The sequence below is a fragment of the Cetorhinus maximus genome, chromosome 32 (assembly GCF_964194155.1).
Source record: "Cetorhinus maximus chromosome 32, sCetMax3.hap1.1, whole genome shotgun sequence".
NCBI lineage: Eukaryota > Metazoa > Chordata > Chondrichthyes > Lamniformes > Cetorhinidae > Cetorhinus > Cetorhinus maximus.
Window position 1 is genome coordinate 16957351 of NC_135910.1, and position 14218 is coordinate 16971568.

General features: G+C 42.2%; 1 protein-coding gene across 1 annotated transcript in view; it reads right to left on the reverse strand.

Moving 5' to 3' along the window:
- LOC144671303 (uncharacterized) overlaps positions 1 to 14218 on the reverse strand; it is a 49186-nt gene that overhangs the window by 15056 nt on the left and 19912 nt on the right. Inside the window, exons 8-14 of the mRNA XM_078533114.1 lie at positions 13977 to 14164; positions 12542 to 12683; positions 11335 to 11511; positions 9600 to 9616; positions 4165 to 4431; positions 3002 to 3164; positions 1160 to 1309 (exon numbers count right to left, since the gene is read on the reverse strand). Coding sequence (XP_078389240.1) covers positions 1160 to 1309; positions 3002 to 3164; positions 4165 to 4431; positions 9600 to 9616; positions 11335 to 11511; positions 12542 to 12683; positions 13977 to 14164 — 1104 coding nt within the window. The remainder of the gene's footprint in view (positions 1 to 1159; positions 1310 to 3001; positions 3165 to 4164; positions 4432 to 9599; positions 9617 to 11334; positions 11512 to 12541; positions 12684 to 13976; positions 14165 to 14218) is intronic.

Below are 14218 nucleotides of genomic sequence, written 5' to 3' on the forward strand. Positions count from 1 at the left end.
AAAATCCACCACGAAAAGCACTTAAAATCACATCAGCCATCTGGGAAACAGCAACTAATATTCATGCAGCTGGCATCAACCCACCGAGATGGATGGAATTGTAGGATGCATGGAGCATAAAGAACTAACGCCTCAAAGACAGGCATATGGAGTTAAGTTGCGGATCATCCATGAGCTCATTGAATGGCAGAATAGGGTTGAGGAGCTAAATGGCCTACTGCTGGCCCTGTGTTTCTCATCGCTGATCTAACAGTGGAGATCCTTGGCCTCAACCTCCCTCAAAGACAGCACTCAACCAAATCTGCACAGGGCATGGGCAATGTGCCAACCTGCACCATAAGTGCAGTGAAGGACAATCTGAAGTGTGATTGTTGCCATGAGTCCCAGACAATAAAACACACCACATCAATCTCCCCAATAAGATCTGTTGCAGAAGACACCTCACTTTGCCAGTTGTCATCAGATGGATAGCTAAACTAGATAGCAGACTATAATTCTCCTTCATCAGACATCAGTAGTAGGTAGCAAAAATGGTGAGTAGGCTTTATGATGAACTCATATTGGCAATTCAATCTGTTTTAGTCCATCAACCAACTCTCACCATGGTCAACCTCTCCTGATTCCTTTGACTTTTCCATACCAACTCTTGAGTTGTGAAGAATGAACAGCAGATGTCCTATAAAAAACTGTCAACCAGTGTTCAACTGGCCACATCACATTTAGGCACTACACAACACTCTCGAACTGGATAAAGACAATATGCCTCACTTCTTACCTATCAGCCCTTCAGAACAAAACATGTTCCACATCATGGAATCATGCCTACTACTCAAACTAACTGCTGGCCTACACACTTTGCATGCTAGTGATGACAACGGCCCAAGGTTCCTGAAATTGTACAACAATTCTGCTTAGGTTAAATATATGCGTCACAAGAAGTGAAGGCATTATATTATCTGAGCTTCTGCATTTCAGTCAATTCTTCTTCAAGGGAAAAAGTAACTTCAGAACTGAAGCTATGATGTCAACCCTTGTAGCTTCCCGATATTGCAACCCCTTCCACTCGTCCCTAACAGTGACCCCAAGCTCTATCCCCAGTTTGGAACTTGGTAAAGGAAGCAACTGTACTTCTAATCATTCTAATACTTTAGTCAGAAACCTTTTTTACTCCTGATAGCTGTAACCAGGAACTGTGCTTCTTCTTGGATCCGCTCTTCAATGCTCCTTTTCCCCATTCCAAAATTCCTCAAGGTGCTGAGAGTGAATCTCCGAAGCTGTTTCCATCTCTCCCCACTACTGAAGGCAACTCCTGCATGAGAGATATTAATACGTGTGGAAATTACCTGGGATGCAATTTTCAATTGGCCGAACAAAATCTACTGAATTGTTCTCAATTTCTTTATTCTCCTTTTCTACAGCTGCCAGGAGACTTAGAGTATCTCAACCAAATGGTTGTTTTTCTGGGTGGGAGTTAGCACTGCAGTTGGCCTCAGTATTAGGAAATTTGGAAGGGGATAAATCAGCCACATTTCCTGCTCCTGCTCTCGATCCAGGGTCTCCCACGAGTGGATGGCTACTAAAGACAGGTTTGAGTTTGACTGTGTTGTCCCACTGTAGCACGGCTGGTCAACACTCATCAGCTGTGTTCGCTTGTGAATAATGACCACTTGGATAATATGGGTCCAGTAGCCTAGTGGTCATGACGCTAGACCAAAAACCCAACTATTGTCAAGTCAAAGCCTGCTATGGAAGTTGTGAAATTGTACATTTCATTTGTGTTTGAATGCTCTTGTGTTTATACAGCATTTTTGTGGTGACCCAAGCTGTGAAACAGTCTCATGAGTGGGAGGGTTCCTCAGCCAACTGACCATTCTCTGCATATGAGTCTCAGCTACGTAGAAAATATTTTTTTCCATTTGCTCCCGATACCTCCTGAAGGCATTGACTGAGGCATGGTTTGAAAGGTAGCATTTGTGACATTCTTTATGAATAAGCTTTGACAGTGTGTACTACAAGGTTCTGTGACCACTGGAGTATCACAGGTGAGTCTGATCCTATTTGAACATTTCCATCATTAAACAAAATTTATGCTTCCTTTTCACCTAAGTGATCTTGATGCCAATTGTTGTACCCCTCATTATTTCCCAGCTTCAGGTTAACTCCGTATATAACCTCCGAGTGAGAGATTTGCAGGTTAAAGACCCACTGAAGACTCAGAACTTAAGCATATAATCTAGCCTGACACTTCAGTGCGGTACTGAGAGAATTTTGCATTGTCTTGGAGATGAGATATTAAATCAAGATTCCAGTTAATATATAGTGTTTTAAAAAAGAATAGGGAGTTCGACTGTGAGTTCAGTTGCCACTGCAGGATTTGAGCACACAGCCTAGACTGACACTTTGGTGCCGTAAAGAGAGGGTACTGTCCTTTAGGTAAAATGTTAAACCCAGGCACATCTGCCTGAGAAAGATCCATTTGAATTCTTCAAAGAAGAACAGGTGAGTTTTTCCAGTGGCCTACTCAATATTTATCTCTTAACCAACATCACCAAAAATTGTTCTTATCTGATCGTTTAACTTATTGCTTATTGGCTGCCACATTTTCCTGCATAACAGTAGTGAATAAAGTTCCAAAGTATTTCATTGGTTGTGGAAATATTTGATATGACATGAGAATGGAAAAGGTGCTTTGTTAAAGAAAAATCCACATATCTATGATTTTTTGACAGCAGAGGATGGAATGGCCTTGTTTTGACCTTCACTTTTTGAAATTGGAAACAAGGGACCATAAGATTTCAGATTATCACTGAGAGAATGAGGGAGAAGTTAAAATAAATTTATTTTAAAAGGATATCTAGGATAGGTAGGTAACTCCAGTTGAAGATGTAGCACTGGCACCAGCTCAATAGGCCAGATGACCTCCTATAATTCTAAATGCTCAGATCTCATGAGGGCAAATTCAGAGTCAGTAAATTGAACATAGAGTAAAAACATTTCTCACCGTAGCCACTTGAAATTTTTTTGAGGGCCGGGAAGAGATACCTGCCACTGAAATCGTGCCCTCGCTCAATCAGCCCTTCCTTCACAGCCTCAAAGCCACACAGCACCACTGCAGGGAAGCCAGCAAACCAGAAGGTGAAAACAGGGCCGTATTGCTCACTCAGCTGTGGAGACACAATAGATAAGTAACAACTGTTAAAGAAGGTTCCGGACCCTGGACGGCATCACAATGTCTACTAACACCACTGTATCAGCCAAAGTATTGAAGGCGGGTAAGACTTACAGCAAACAATTTGTTAATTCGGGAAACAGCCAACTTTTTAACTGTGGGAAGTCTCGTATTTAAACCCCATCTTGGTGTCGCCCAACATCCAAACGCATGGGCCAGAATTTTTTGATCGTTGGGCGGGCGGGCGCGCACCCGAACCAATCGAGCGTAAAATGACGTGCGATGATGTCGGGCGAGCGTCCTGACGTCATCGTGCACTTGTGCGATATTTCGGTCTGCGGGCTCGCGACAATTCAAAGGCCTATTAGGGCCATTGAAAAGGTAATTAAATGAAATTTTTTGCTGCCCTTCCAACCTTACAGTTAGTATAAGGAGCCATGGGGGATGGGCGGAGGGACATAGCTTGGCATGGGGGGCATGGGTAAGACCGTTTGAACTTACCTTTCGAAAGGTTCCCTCATCCAGACTAGGTTCATGACACCTCTGAGGGGCTGTGAGCCACAAATCCTTTAATAGCGGACCCGACTCCATGGAAATTGCAGAGGATTAGGACATCCCTATCCGCAATGGAGCCTGTAAGGTCAAGAGTACCGGGTGCGGGCTCATGACCCCAACAAGCCCCACTGTTAAACAGCACTGGTGAAAATTGGGGGCGTCAGGAATGGGGTTGTGAATCGAGAATCGGGTCCTGGCCTCCATTTTCACGCCTCCATGGAGTCCCCCCAACTCCATGAAAATAGTCCAATATAGGGTTTGGCCATGACACCCCCTTAAGAGATCACCATCACTTACAAACCCAGGATTGCAGTTTTACTATGGTCTCTCGGCTGAGGTCCCTAGGGGTGGCTAGCCCCTGTGGATCTCTATCAGATGAGTCAAGGGGGAAGATTTGTTTGAATTATTTAGTTATTTAAAGAAACAAAAGATCTCCTTACCTTGATGAGAGATTGGTGAGGTGCTTTTATATTCATTTGGAACAAGTTTCCAAGAATTGGGAGGGCAGGAGGACCTGGGGGAAGCCTGCCTTTCAGTGGCACCTTGTTTTTAAGGAACCACACAATGAGCAGAACACTTAGCAAAGCAATAAGTAAAGTTGTTTCTGAGTTGCTTAAATCCATGGTGAGAGCGTTAAGAATGCAGAGAGGTTCCAGCAGAAGCAATGAAGGCCGTGGTTTAGTTCCGCTACTTGGATGACTGTCTGCCTACACAGAATAAAAAGAAAGTAACTTTCACTTGATTAACACAGAGCTCAATGTACATTATAAACAGCAAAGCCAGGAGTTTCAAGAATAAAGACTCTTCAGAACAGCAAATCTTCCTTCACTGTATTTAATTAAGGACGATTAGAAGCTTGATTAAAAAAATAAAGCAATTAGTTCCGTGATACTCGTCAATGATTGCCAAAGGAGTTGCTCTTCAGGCTATTATACATTTCAGAAATATGTCAGTGAAAGTCTGAGCCAATGGTGGAGCCACCCTGTGGTGTTTCTATGCCTGTTTTGTTTCCTGTCAGAAAATGTGAGTATGTGTCATCCCAGAAAACCAGCAAAAGTTGGCACAGATTCCAAAAACCTGACAATCGAAGAAGAACGCTGATTATAAGCTTGTGGCTTTATAACCTAAGTAAATGCAACAATCTTCCCCATAATGGAGGGGGTGGATGCATAAAACATTGTGAACCAGCCAATGCATAGAAGATTGAAAATATATAAGTACGAAGATAATTGGCCCACAGGTCAATGTGATGTGTCTAGTGTGTGGGTGAAGACAGCTGGCTTTCCACTTATATATAATTTATATTTTATATAAATTTTACATAAATATCTTGATGAAGGGACCGAAGGAATGGTGGCTAAATTTGCTGACGACACAAAGATAAGTAGGAAAGTAAATTGTGAAGAGGACATAAGGAGGCTACAAAGAGACATAGGTTAAGTAAGTGGGCAAAGATCTGGCAAATGGAGTATAATGTGGGCAAATGTGAAATTTTGGCAGGAAGAATAAAAAGGAAGCTTATTATCTAAATGGTGAGAGATTTCAGAGCTCTCTGGGTGTCCTAGTGCATGATTTACAAAAGGTTAGTATGCAGGTACAGAAAGTAATTAGGAAAGCTAATAGAATGTTATCACTTATTGTGCGGGGAATTGATTACAAAATGGGGAGGTTATGCTTCAGTTGTACAGGGCACTGGTGAGACCACATCTGGAGTACTGTGTACTGTACTGATCTCCTTATATAAAGAAAGATGTAAATGCATTAGAAGCAGTTCAGAGAAGGTTTACTAGACTAATGCCAGGAATGGGTGGGTCATCTTATGAGGAAAGGTTGGACAGGTTAGACTTATATACACTGGAGTTTACACCTGAGTCTTTGGAACTCTCATCCTCAAAAGGCGGTGGAAGCAGAGTCTTTGAATATTTTTGAGGCAAAGCTAGATAGATTCTTGATTAACAAGGGGGTGAAAGGTTATTGGGAGTAGGCAGGAATGTGGGGTTGAGGTTACAATCAGATCAGCCATGATCTTATTGAAGGCGGAACAGGCTCGAGGGGCCGAGTGGCCTCCTCCTGCTCCTAATTGATATGTCCGTAAGTGTGCTAGTTTGCTTCTCATTTTCAGCCCACACCACTGGCTAGCAACAATGCAAGAAAGAGAGCCAAATGTGTAAGTCTCTCCCTGTCAGTACACAGCCTCTCCATCAGCAAGTCCTCCACGCTGCCTCCTCATGGCGACATATGGAAACTGGACCCCTGACAGCCTTAAGCTAAAGCTTCAGGGGAACTCAGAGGAGGTTTGGCCCCAAGATTTGCAGCCCATTGGCATGTGTATACGCCCTGGCACTTGTGAACCAAAATCCCAGCTGTGGGCAAATAGCTTCACTATCTTGTGGATACCTTGTGAGAGTGGAATGCTAAGGTAGTAAACACTGAAAAAAATCTAAACATACCATCTTTCCTGCAACAAAACCACTGCAAAACATGGTGCTTTGCATTCATTTGGACTCAACCAGGGAGGTCAAAAGGGGGACCCTGACATTGGGCAGTGCAGGGTCTCCATAAATTTTGCCCGGGCTTGTGTCCTGCAGAGGACACTCCAATTTCACTGCACAGTGTTAGCGCGACATGGGACACAGCAGGTCGATAAGCCTAACTCAATTGTCATAGAGGACATGTGCTATGGGCTGTCTCTGATAGTGGGAGGGACCATTGTGTCCCACTGGTCAGCCATTGCTCACCTCAACTTGGGCAGCCCCTAACTAGTAAGGTGCTGACTCACCATGTTCCGTCTGCTTCAACGGGTGCTTGGAGCTTAGAATCTGTCCTCAACAAGTGGATGGAATTCATCGCACCAAGCAAACTTACAAAACAAATGAAAAGAAAGGAAGATGCCAACTCTTTGATTGGCAAGCTGGAACGTCAGGATCATGTGCAAAGGACTGACTGATGACTTGCAGCTGGTTGATAACATGCAAGATAATTAATTGACGTGAAACTTGAGAGGCTGAACATTGACATAGCTTCCCTAGAAGAGATAAGGCTCACCAAGAATGGATCACTGAAAGAAAAACATCTGACGGGGAAAGAATTCAGAGGAAGTGTGTGAGCAAGGTGTAGACTTTGCTGTTAGGAACTCACTACTCTCGATGATAGAACCCTCCACAAATGTTCAGAATGTGTTCTCTTCGTCTGCCCCTCTACTCAAACAGGGCCAGTTAACCACGTGACTATGTACGCTCCAATGTTGTGCTCCTTTACAGAGGCAAAAGGCCAGTTCTATGAGGAATTCACACTGTTATCAGCAGAATATTTAAGTCAGAATATCTTTATCTACTGGGGGATTTCAACGCAAGAATGGACACAGACACAGGTCATGAGATCTGGCCCTCCTGCCTTGGACATCATGCCCTGGGAAAGATGAATGAGAACGGACAGAGACTACTTGAGCTTTGCTGTTAGCACAAGCGTTGTGTAACTAACACCTTCTTTCAGAACAAACCATGCCACAAGGTGTCCTGGCGATGTCCAAGATCAGGACATTGGCACCAGCTGGATCTGATCATCACCAGACATGACTCCATGAACAACATTCTCAACACATGCAACTATCACAGTGTTAATTGTGATACAAATCACTCCCTGGTGTGCACCGGGGTTAGGATGCTACCCTTGAAGCTAATTCCTTCAAGGCAGAAATGCCATCCTCATATCAGCCTTACAGCCTATGCATGCAGATAAAAACCAACAGATCCTCGACTCGATTGAGCAGGCACTCTTCAACATTCCCATGCAGAGTGCAGAAGCGAAATGGAACATACTTTGAGACACTATCTACAATATCACACTCTCAACATAAGGGAAGCAAAAGCGGAAAAAGGCTAACGTCACTGTGTTAGAACCTCTCATTGAAGCCAAGCGGTCTGTCCTCGTTAATTACAGGAGAGATCTAAGGGGGGAGAATCAGAATGCACTAAGAACCACTCAAAGTAAAGTCCACAGATTGCTAGGCAGTGCGCTAATGACTACTGGTTACAACTTTGTCAGAATATCCAGATGTCTTTCAACACACAGAATGCTAGTGGTATGCATGCTGGGATCAAAAAGACAAGAGGTCCATCAGCAAAGAAAACAAAGACAAAGGAGGTCAACTGCAATAAACCAGTTGGAGAGATGGATGGAACACTACCTTGACTTGTACTCTAGGGAGAACATTGTCACTGAGGAAGCTCTAGATGTCGTAGAAATCCTGCCTATCGTGGCAGAGCTGGATATCGAACCCACGGTGGAGGAGCTTAGGAAAACTATTGACTCGCTTGCCATGGGCAATGCTCCAGGCATTGATGCTATGGCATCTGAACTCATCAAGCAAGGGAAACCAGCACGCCTGCAGCATCTGCATGAACTTGTCCTCTCTGCTGGGGGAAGGGGCAGAGCCGCAGGGTATGCGTGATGCAAAGACTGGGTCCCTGTACAAGAACAATGGCGACCACAGCAACTGCAGCAACTATTGAGGCATCTCCCTGCTGAGCATCATGAGAAAAGTATTTGCCCATGTTGCCCTTGTCAGACAGCAGATCCTGACTGAACACATCTACCCCGAATCCCACTGTGGTTTCAGAATAGAAATATCTACAATTGATTATCTCAGTCCGGCAGTTGCAAGAGAAATGCCATGAACAAAGGAGGCCGCTATATATTGCCTTCATCGACCTCACCAAGGCATTTGACCATGTGAGCAGAGAAATTCTATTTAAGCTGCTGGAAAAAAATTGGCTGCCCACCGATGCTGTTCCCTTTCATCTCCTCTTTCCATGACAGCATTATGGGAAAGGTCGGCTATGACAGGGCAATATCAGAACATTTTGACATCTGCAGTGCGGCCAAACAGCGTTATGTTCTGGCACTGACACTCTTTGGCATATTCTTCTCGTTGCTACTGTCATTTGCCTTCAGGTCGTCTACAGAGGGTGATACCAGAATGGACAGAAAGCCCTTCTGCCTTGCTCACCTGAGATTCAGAACAAAGGCAGGGTCAAGTTCTCATCAGAGAGTTGCTCCGCACAATGCCAATGCCACTCTAGCATTCCACACCGAGGAACACTTTCAGCAGCAAATGGACAGAGTTTGGTTTAACCATCAGTATTAAGAAAACAAATGTCATGGTCAGATGTTGCCAGATTGCAATGTATCAGCATTGACGTCAGAGGTTGTTGAAAGCTTCACATATCCAGGCTCCACAATTTCCTGAAATCTGGTGATGCTGAAATCAACACACGCATCACAAAAGCTGCAACTGTTCGGTCCAAGCTGATTGAGAGAATGTAGAGCATTATCAGCCTGAGTGAGAACACCAAACTGCAACTCTATCAAGCCTACAGTAACTCATTGAATTACATTCAGCTACTTAATTATTGCACTGTGCAATTCAGCAATTACTATTGAAATGAATAAATTCTCCAACATCATTGGTTGTTCCTAGAATTATTGCCTTTGCTTGTTTAGGCTGTGGTTATGAACACTGTGAATAATATTGTTTTATTTATTTTTAAAAAGGTTAAATATGTCACCACATTTATTGAAGTTTGTTAAAAAAACGTTCCCTTTTCTTGTTTTTAATTTTCTTCTGAGCTGGTGGCTATAGCACATTTTCAGTTAAAGTAGAGGGAACCATTGTCAACATTGAATCCATACCATACCTGCCCTGGCCACACCTATTGTTATTGCTGGGTGACCACAAGGAAATCCTTGATCCTTATTTTGAGTGTAACATTCATTAAAACAGAAGGAATATTCTAACTCCAGTGCTAATTCAGCACAGATGGGATTGTGCATGGAGCACAATAATTAGAGACATTTTGAGAACCGTTTTACAAACCTGGCTCAGACATTTCCCTGTAAACCAATAAACAGGTGACTCAGAAGGCGTAGGACCACTAGGTGAATCACTCCTTCAGAAGGCCAGCACGGACACAACGGGCCTAATGGCCTCTTTCGTTCCTGTAACCAGTCAATGATTCTATGACGAGGATCTTACGGCGTCTCCTGCCTGGTGGGATATTACAGTCCCGCCAAACTGAAAGGAGATTTAAATGGCTCGTTGCATCCTCTGGGGGGAGACACGCCACAGCAGGGCCATAACATTCTGGCCTATGACTTCCTTAGTAGGGAGTCAGTGTAAATAAGTGAGGATTAGATTGGTGGGTCTGCAGGGCTACAGTAGCATAATGGTTCAGTTACTGGTCTAATAATCCCAAGGCCTGGATAGATACTTCAGAGACATGAGTTCAAATCCCATCATAGCTGCTGGAGAATTCCAATTTAATTAATTAAATGCCTCTGGAATAAAAATGCTAGGATCAATACTGGTGACCATGAAACCACTTAACTGCCAAATGGAAAATCCCATCTGCTTCACTGATGTCCTTTTAGGGAAGGAGATTTGCCATCCTTACCTAATCTGATCCATACGTGACTCCAGTCACGACCCTTTGATTATAGCCTGGGAAGCCATTCAGTTGTGTTCAACTATACACCACCTTCTCAAGGGCAATTAGGAATGGGCAATCAATACTGGCTTTGCCAGTGATGCCCACACCCTCTGAATTAATTTAATTTAAAAGTATGGGTGAGGATTTGATGGCCAGTCACCATGGTACAGAGGGTGGTGTTTGAGCTCCAATGGGGAGGGCAGCAGAGAGATCAAATCAGGGAGTATAAAAAGTGTGGATTATGTGGGGAACAAACTGATGAAAAGTGAAAACAATGCAAGGTAAATAAAATAAAACACCAAATGCAAATAACAAAACCAGTTCAGACGACTACACAGATGGATTCCTCAAACACCTTTATTATACAGGCTGCTTAAAAACAATATGTACCAACAATTCTTCAGGAGCATTAAGAAGACACAAATAATATGAAACAGCACGCCACATTATTATACAATTTCAAAGCAATGGTTTCTTTATGTTTGTATTATATTCATGTGCTGATCATTCATTAATACAACAGGTTGTACCGGCTTTCAGCATCTGTTATGACGCCAGTAAAAGAAAAGATAGACTTTTCAATATATTTAAACAGGTATGTTGGCATAGCTCTTGACAACTTTTCCAATATAAACTCCTATTTCCACATGTAAATTATTGGGAATTATGAAGTGGCTCATTGCATTTTAAAACATGAACACTGGACACCATTACTAAAGCAAAATATTGCAGATACTGGAAATCTGAAATAAAAACAGAAACTGCTGGTCTGGTAGCATGTACGGACCGAGAAACAGAGTTAATGTTAGACATGGAAAACCATTTGCCTGTACTGTGTGAATGTAAGTAAGGCGCTCCCTAATAAAATGAGTACATATAGCCAAAAAGCTGTTGCTGTAGGTCACACCTGTGGCTAGTCAGTAATTTCTATGAACAACACCGGTATAGGGAATGTGGAAAAGGAAGGTATTGAAGTTTAGACTGCGTTTAGAATGAATAAATTTGTAAAAAATCACAGAACATGTGTATTTAAGATAGGTCCAGAATTCTTAGATAAAAGGAACAAAAGAAGTTCTAACATTGCCTGCTAAGATTCACAATTGATATCACAGTTGATTTAACGAGAAATAGCACAGAACTTGTACACATGGGGCATAGCCATTATCCCAATAGAAGCCGGTGAGATGTCAATATCGTTGCGGTCAATAACAGGGTTGAAGACAAAGTTCTGGAGTAGAGTGGTCAAAAAAAGGAAGAGTTCCATCTGAGCCAAGGACTCTCCCAGACACTTTCTCTTCCCTGTAGAAACAGATATTATTGAACAAACATTTTTAAAAGCATTCAACTGTTGATTGTTCTAAATTATGTTCCATTAATAAACAGGATGCTGTGTTGGTTTCTGTACCTTCTCAGTATGAAGTAAGATAAACAGTGTTGACATGAGACATTCCCATTTTCCACAATGATTTACAGAGCACTCTGCACAACTCTTCCTCTGTCCAAAGCACTAATTTTTAATAGAAAATGCCTTACCTACATTCATACAGCATAGGTAAATACGCTTCCATGTGTGCACCTTAACAAACATCTACAACCATTCAGTCACAAGAAAATTAAAGCACTCCCAACGATCAAAAAAACACTTAAATACTCTGCACCCTCTATCGCTCGATTTGACAGTTTTCCAGTTTTTTTCACAAGTGAGTAGTTTAGTATAAATTTAAGTAAGATGAGTGTCAAAACTGAGCAAGTTTGTAACCCCCTCCTCCCCCTACCTCTTTGAAACAGTCGCTTGGTAGTACAGAACTTGAATCTTGCTGAAAAGAGAGATGTGTCGCTGAAACTTTTTGTCAAAATAGCATTCTTGTGTTTGTCATGACGAGTGCAAGATGAAAAGCGTCAACCTCTTTGAATTTTTTGATTTCTACAGGCCCCATCGCTTCTGAAGCCCCAAGTTATGGGCCACCATTTCTATCAGCCAACTAGTGGTGGTTATTCCCACAGATGTCAATTACAAAGGTACCGTTTATACTATTTTATAGGTTATTTTGAACAAAATTAGATCTTCAACCAGCTATTTGCACTCATTAAGGTACCTTGGATACTAACATTTCGGTCTGTTAATTATCACATAGAGCAAATGTGCTCTTTACAACAACTGAGCTTTTACCACACATAGCAGGCAGACTGTGTTAGCACCAACCTCCTGGTATAAGTTTTAGGGACTGTATCTTCATCTTGCTCCTTCAGCTGCCTTTCAAATGCATACTCACTTTTGGCCAGAAGGTAAGCAGAACTTAGATTAGATAGAAAAGGGAAGAGTCTGTACCTGCGGAGAATGGCATGAAACGTTCACTATTTTTGAAGCATCCATTTTCTTCGAGGAAATGGTTTGGGTTAAATGATTCTGGAATCGCCCATTGGTCGGTGTCTTTCAGAACAGAGGAGAGTACAGGAATCACAAGCATGCCCTAAAAATTAAAATTATCACAAGTTCAGACAAGGAAGCAAGCAGAATTTACATCCATAACAACCTGCAGTTTATTACAGCACAGTAACATAGTGAGATGATGTTATAAATCCTGAAAGAGATCTCCCTTGGTGATTTAGCGTACTGTCTGATTTGATATTGATCCACAGGAGAGCAGAAGGGCCCATTCCAGATCATTATCCAGTAAAATCTGCTGTTAAGAGTGAGCTTGGGGATATTGTGTAATGACCAGATCAGCCTGGTTATGGTGCCATTCATAGTGGAATAACTTGCATCATTCACAAATGAAGAATGCCCAGTCATGTGAGGCACGAAACAAGAGTCGACGTTGTAAAAAGGCAGATAAGAAAATTACATAAGAGTTATTAAAAATAACCTTGAAACCTAGAGTGTTATCGATTATATTTGAAATCTGCCTGACTGTGTTGCTTGTTAATTTACTTTCTTTATTGAGAGAATTCATGACAAGTACCTTAATTTTTGTACTCTGCTGGGAGTAATAGTACCACTGACTCCGTGGTGTAGAACACCCAACATCCTCCAAAGTTATAGCCACTTTACGCAAAGTTTGATTCAGGTTGGTCAGTAATCAAAGACAGAAGATGTTGATTCAAGCTCTGTTCCAGAGTGCAGTTTGAGCCCAGCCTATACTGACATCCTAGTGCGCGATTGAGGATCAGAATTTAAACCAAAATCAAATGTCTCTATTCCTTTGGTTTAAGTCAATATTAAAGATCCTGTGGTGCTACTCAAACATGAACCTGAACTTGGTGTCTAGAGTCATTTACAGCACGGGAGAAGGCCATTCAGCCCATCAAGTCTGTGTCTTGGTCAAGATTCTTCCTTAAAAAGCAAACACCAAAACAAAGGAACTGGTTATTCATCTTGTGTTTTATGAGGTAGTGCAGTTATAGAGCGATGGCCACATTTGCCTCAATAACAGTAGTCTCAAAATTTCAAAAGTAATTTCTTATTTTTTTATTCTTTCGTAAGATGTGTGTGTTGCTGGCAAGATTTGTTGTCTATCCCTAATTGCCTTTAAACTGAGTGGCTTATTAGGCCATTTCAGAGGGCAGTTAAGAGACAACCACATTTCTCTGGGTCTGGAGTCACATGTAGGCCAGACCAGGTAAGGACAGCATATTTCCTTCCCTAAAGGACTAGAGCGAACCAGATGGGTTTTTACAACAATCAATGATAGTTTCTTATGTGATGGTTTGATATCCTGAGGTACTATATAAAAATGGATCATTATAACAGGTTTGATTCTGACCTTAGGAATCAGATGTCCTCTGAATTCTATATCGTTTGATGCCATGTGTGGGAGACTCATGGGAACCAGGTCAATGTATCGTTGGGCCTCATGTATGACAGCATCTGTGTATGGCATTTTTGCTCGATCTTCAATAGCGGGACATCGACAGGATCCAATCACCCCTTCAATCTCATGTTGAACTTTCTCTGATGGATGAAGGCAGTTTCACAATTATTTTAAAATGTACTGAGTTTATAAGC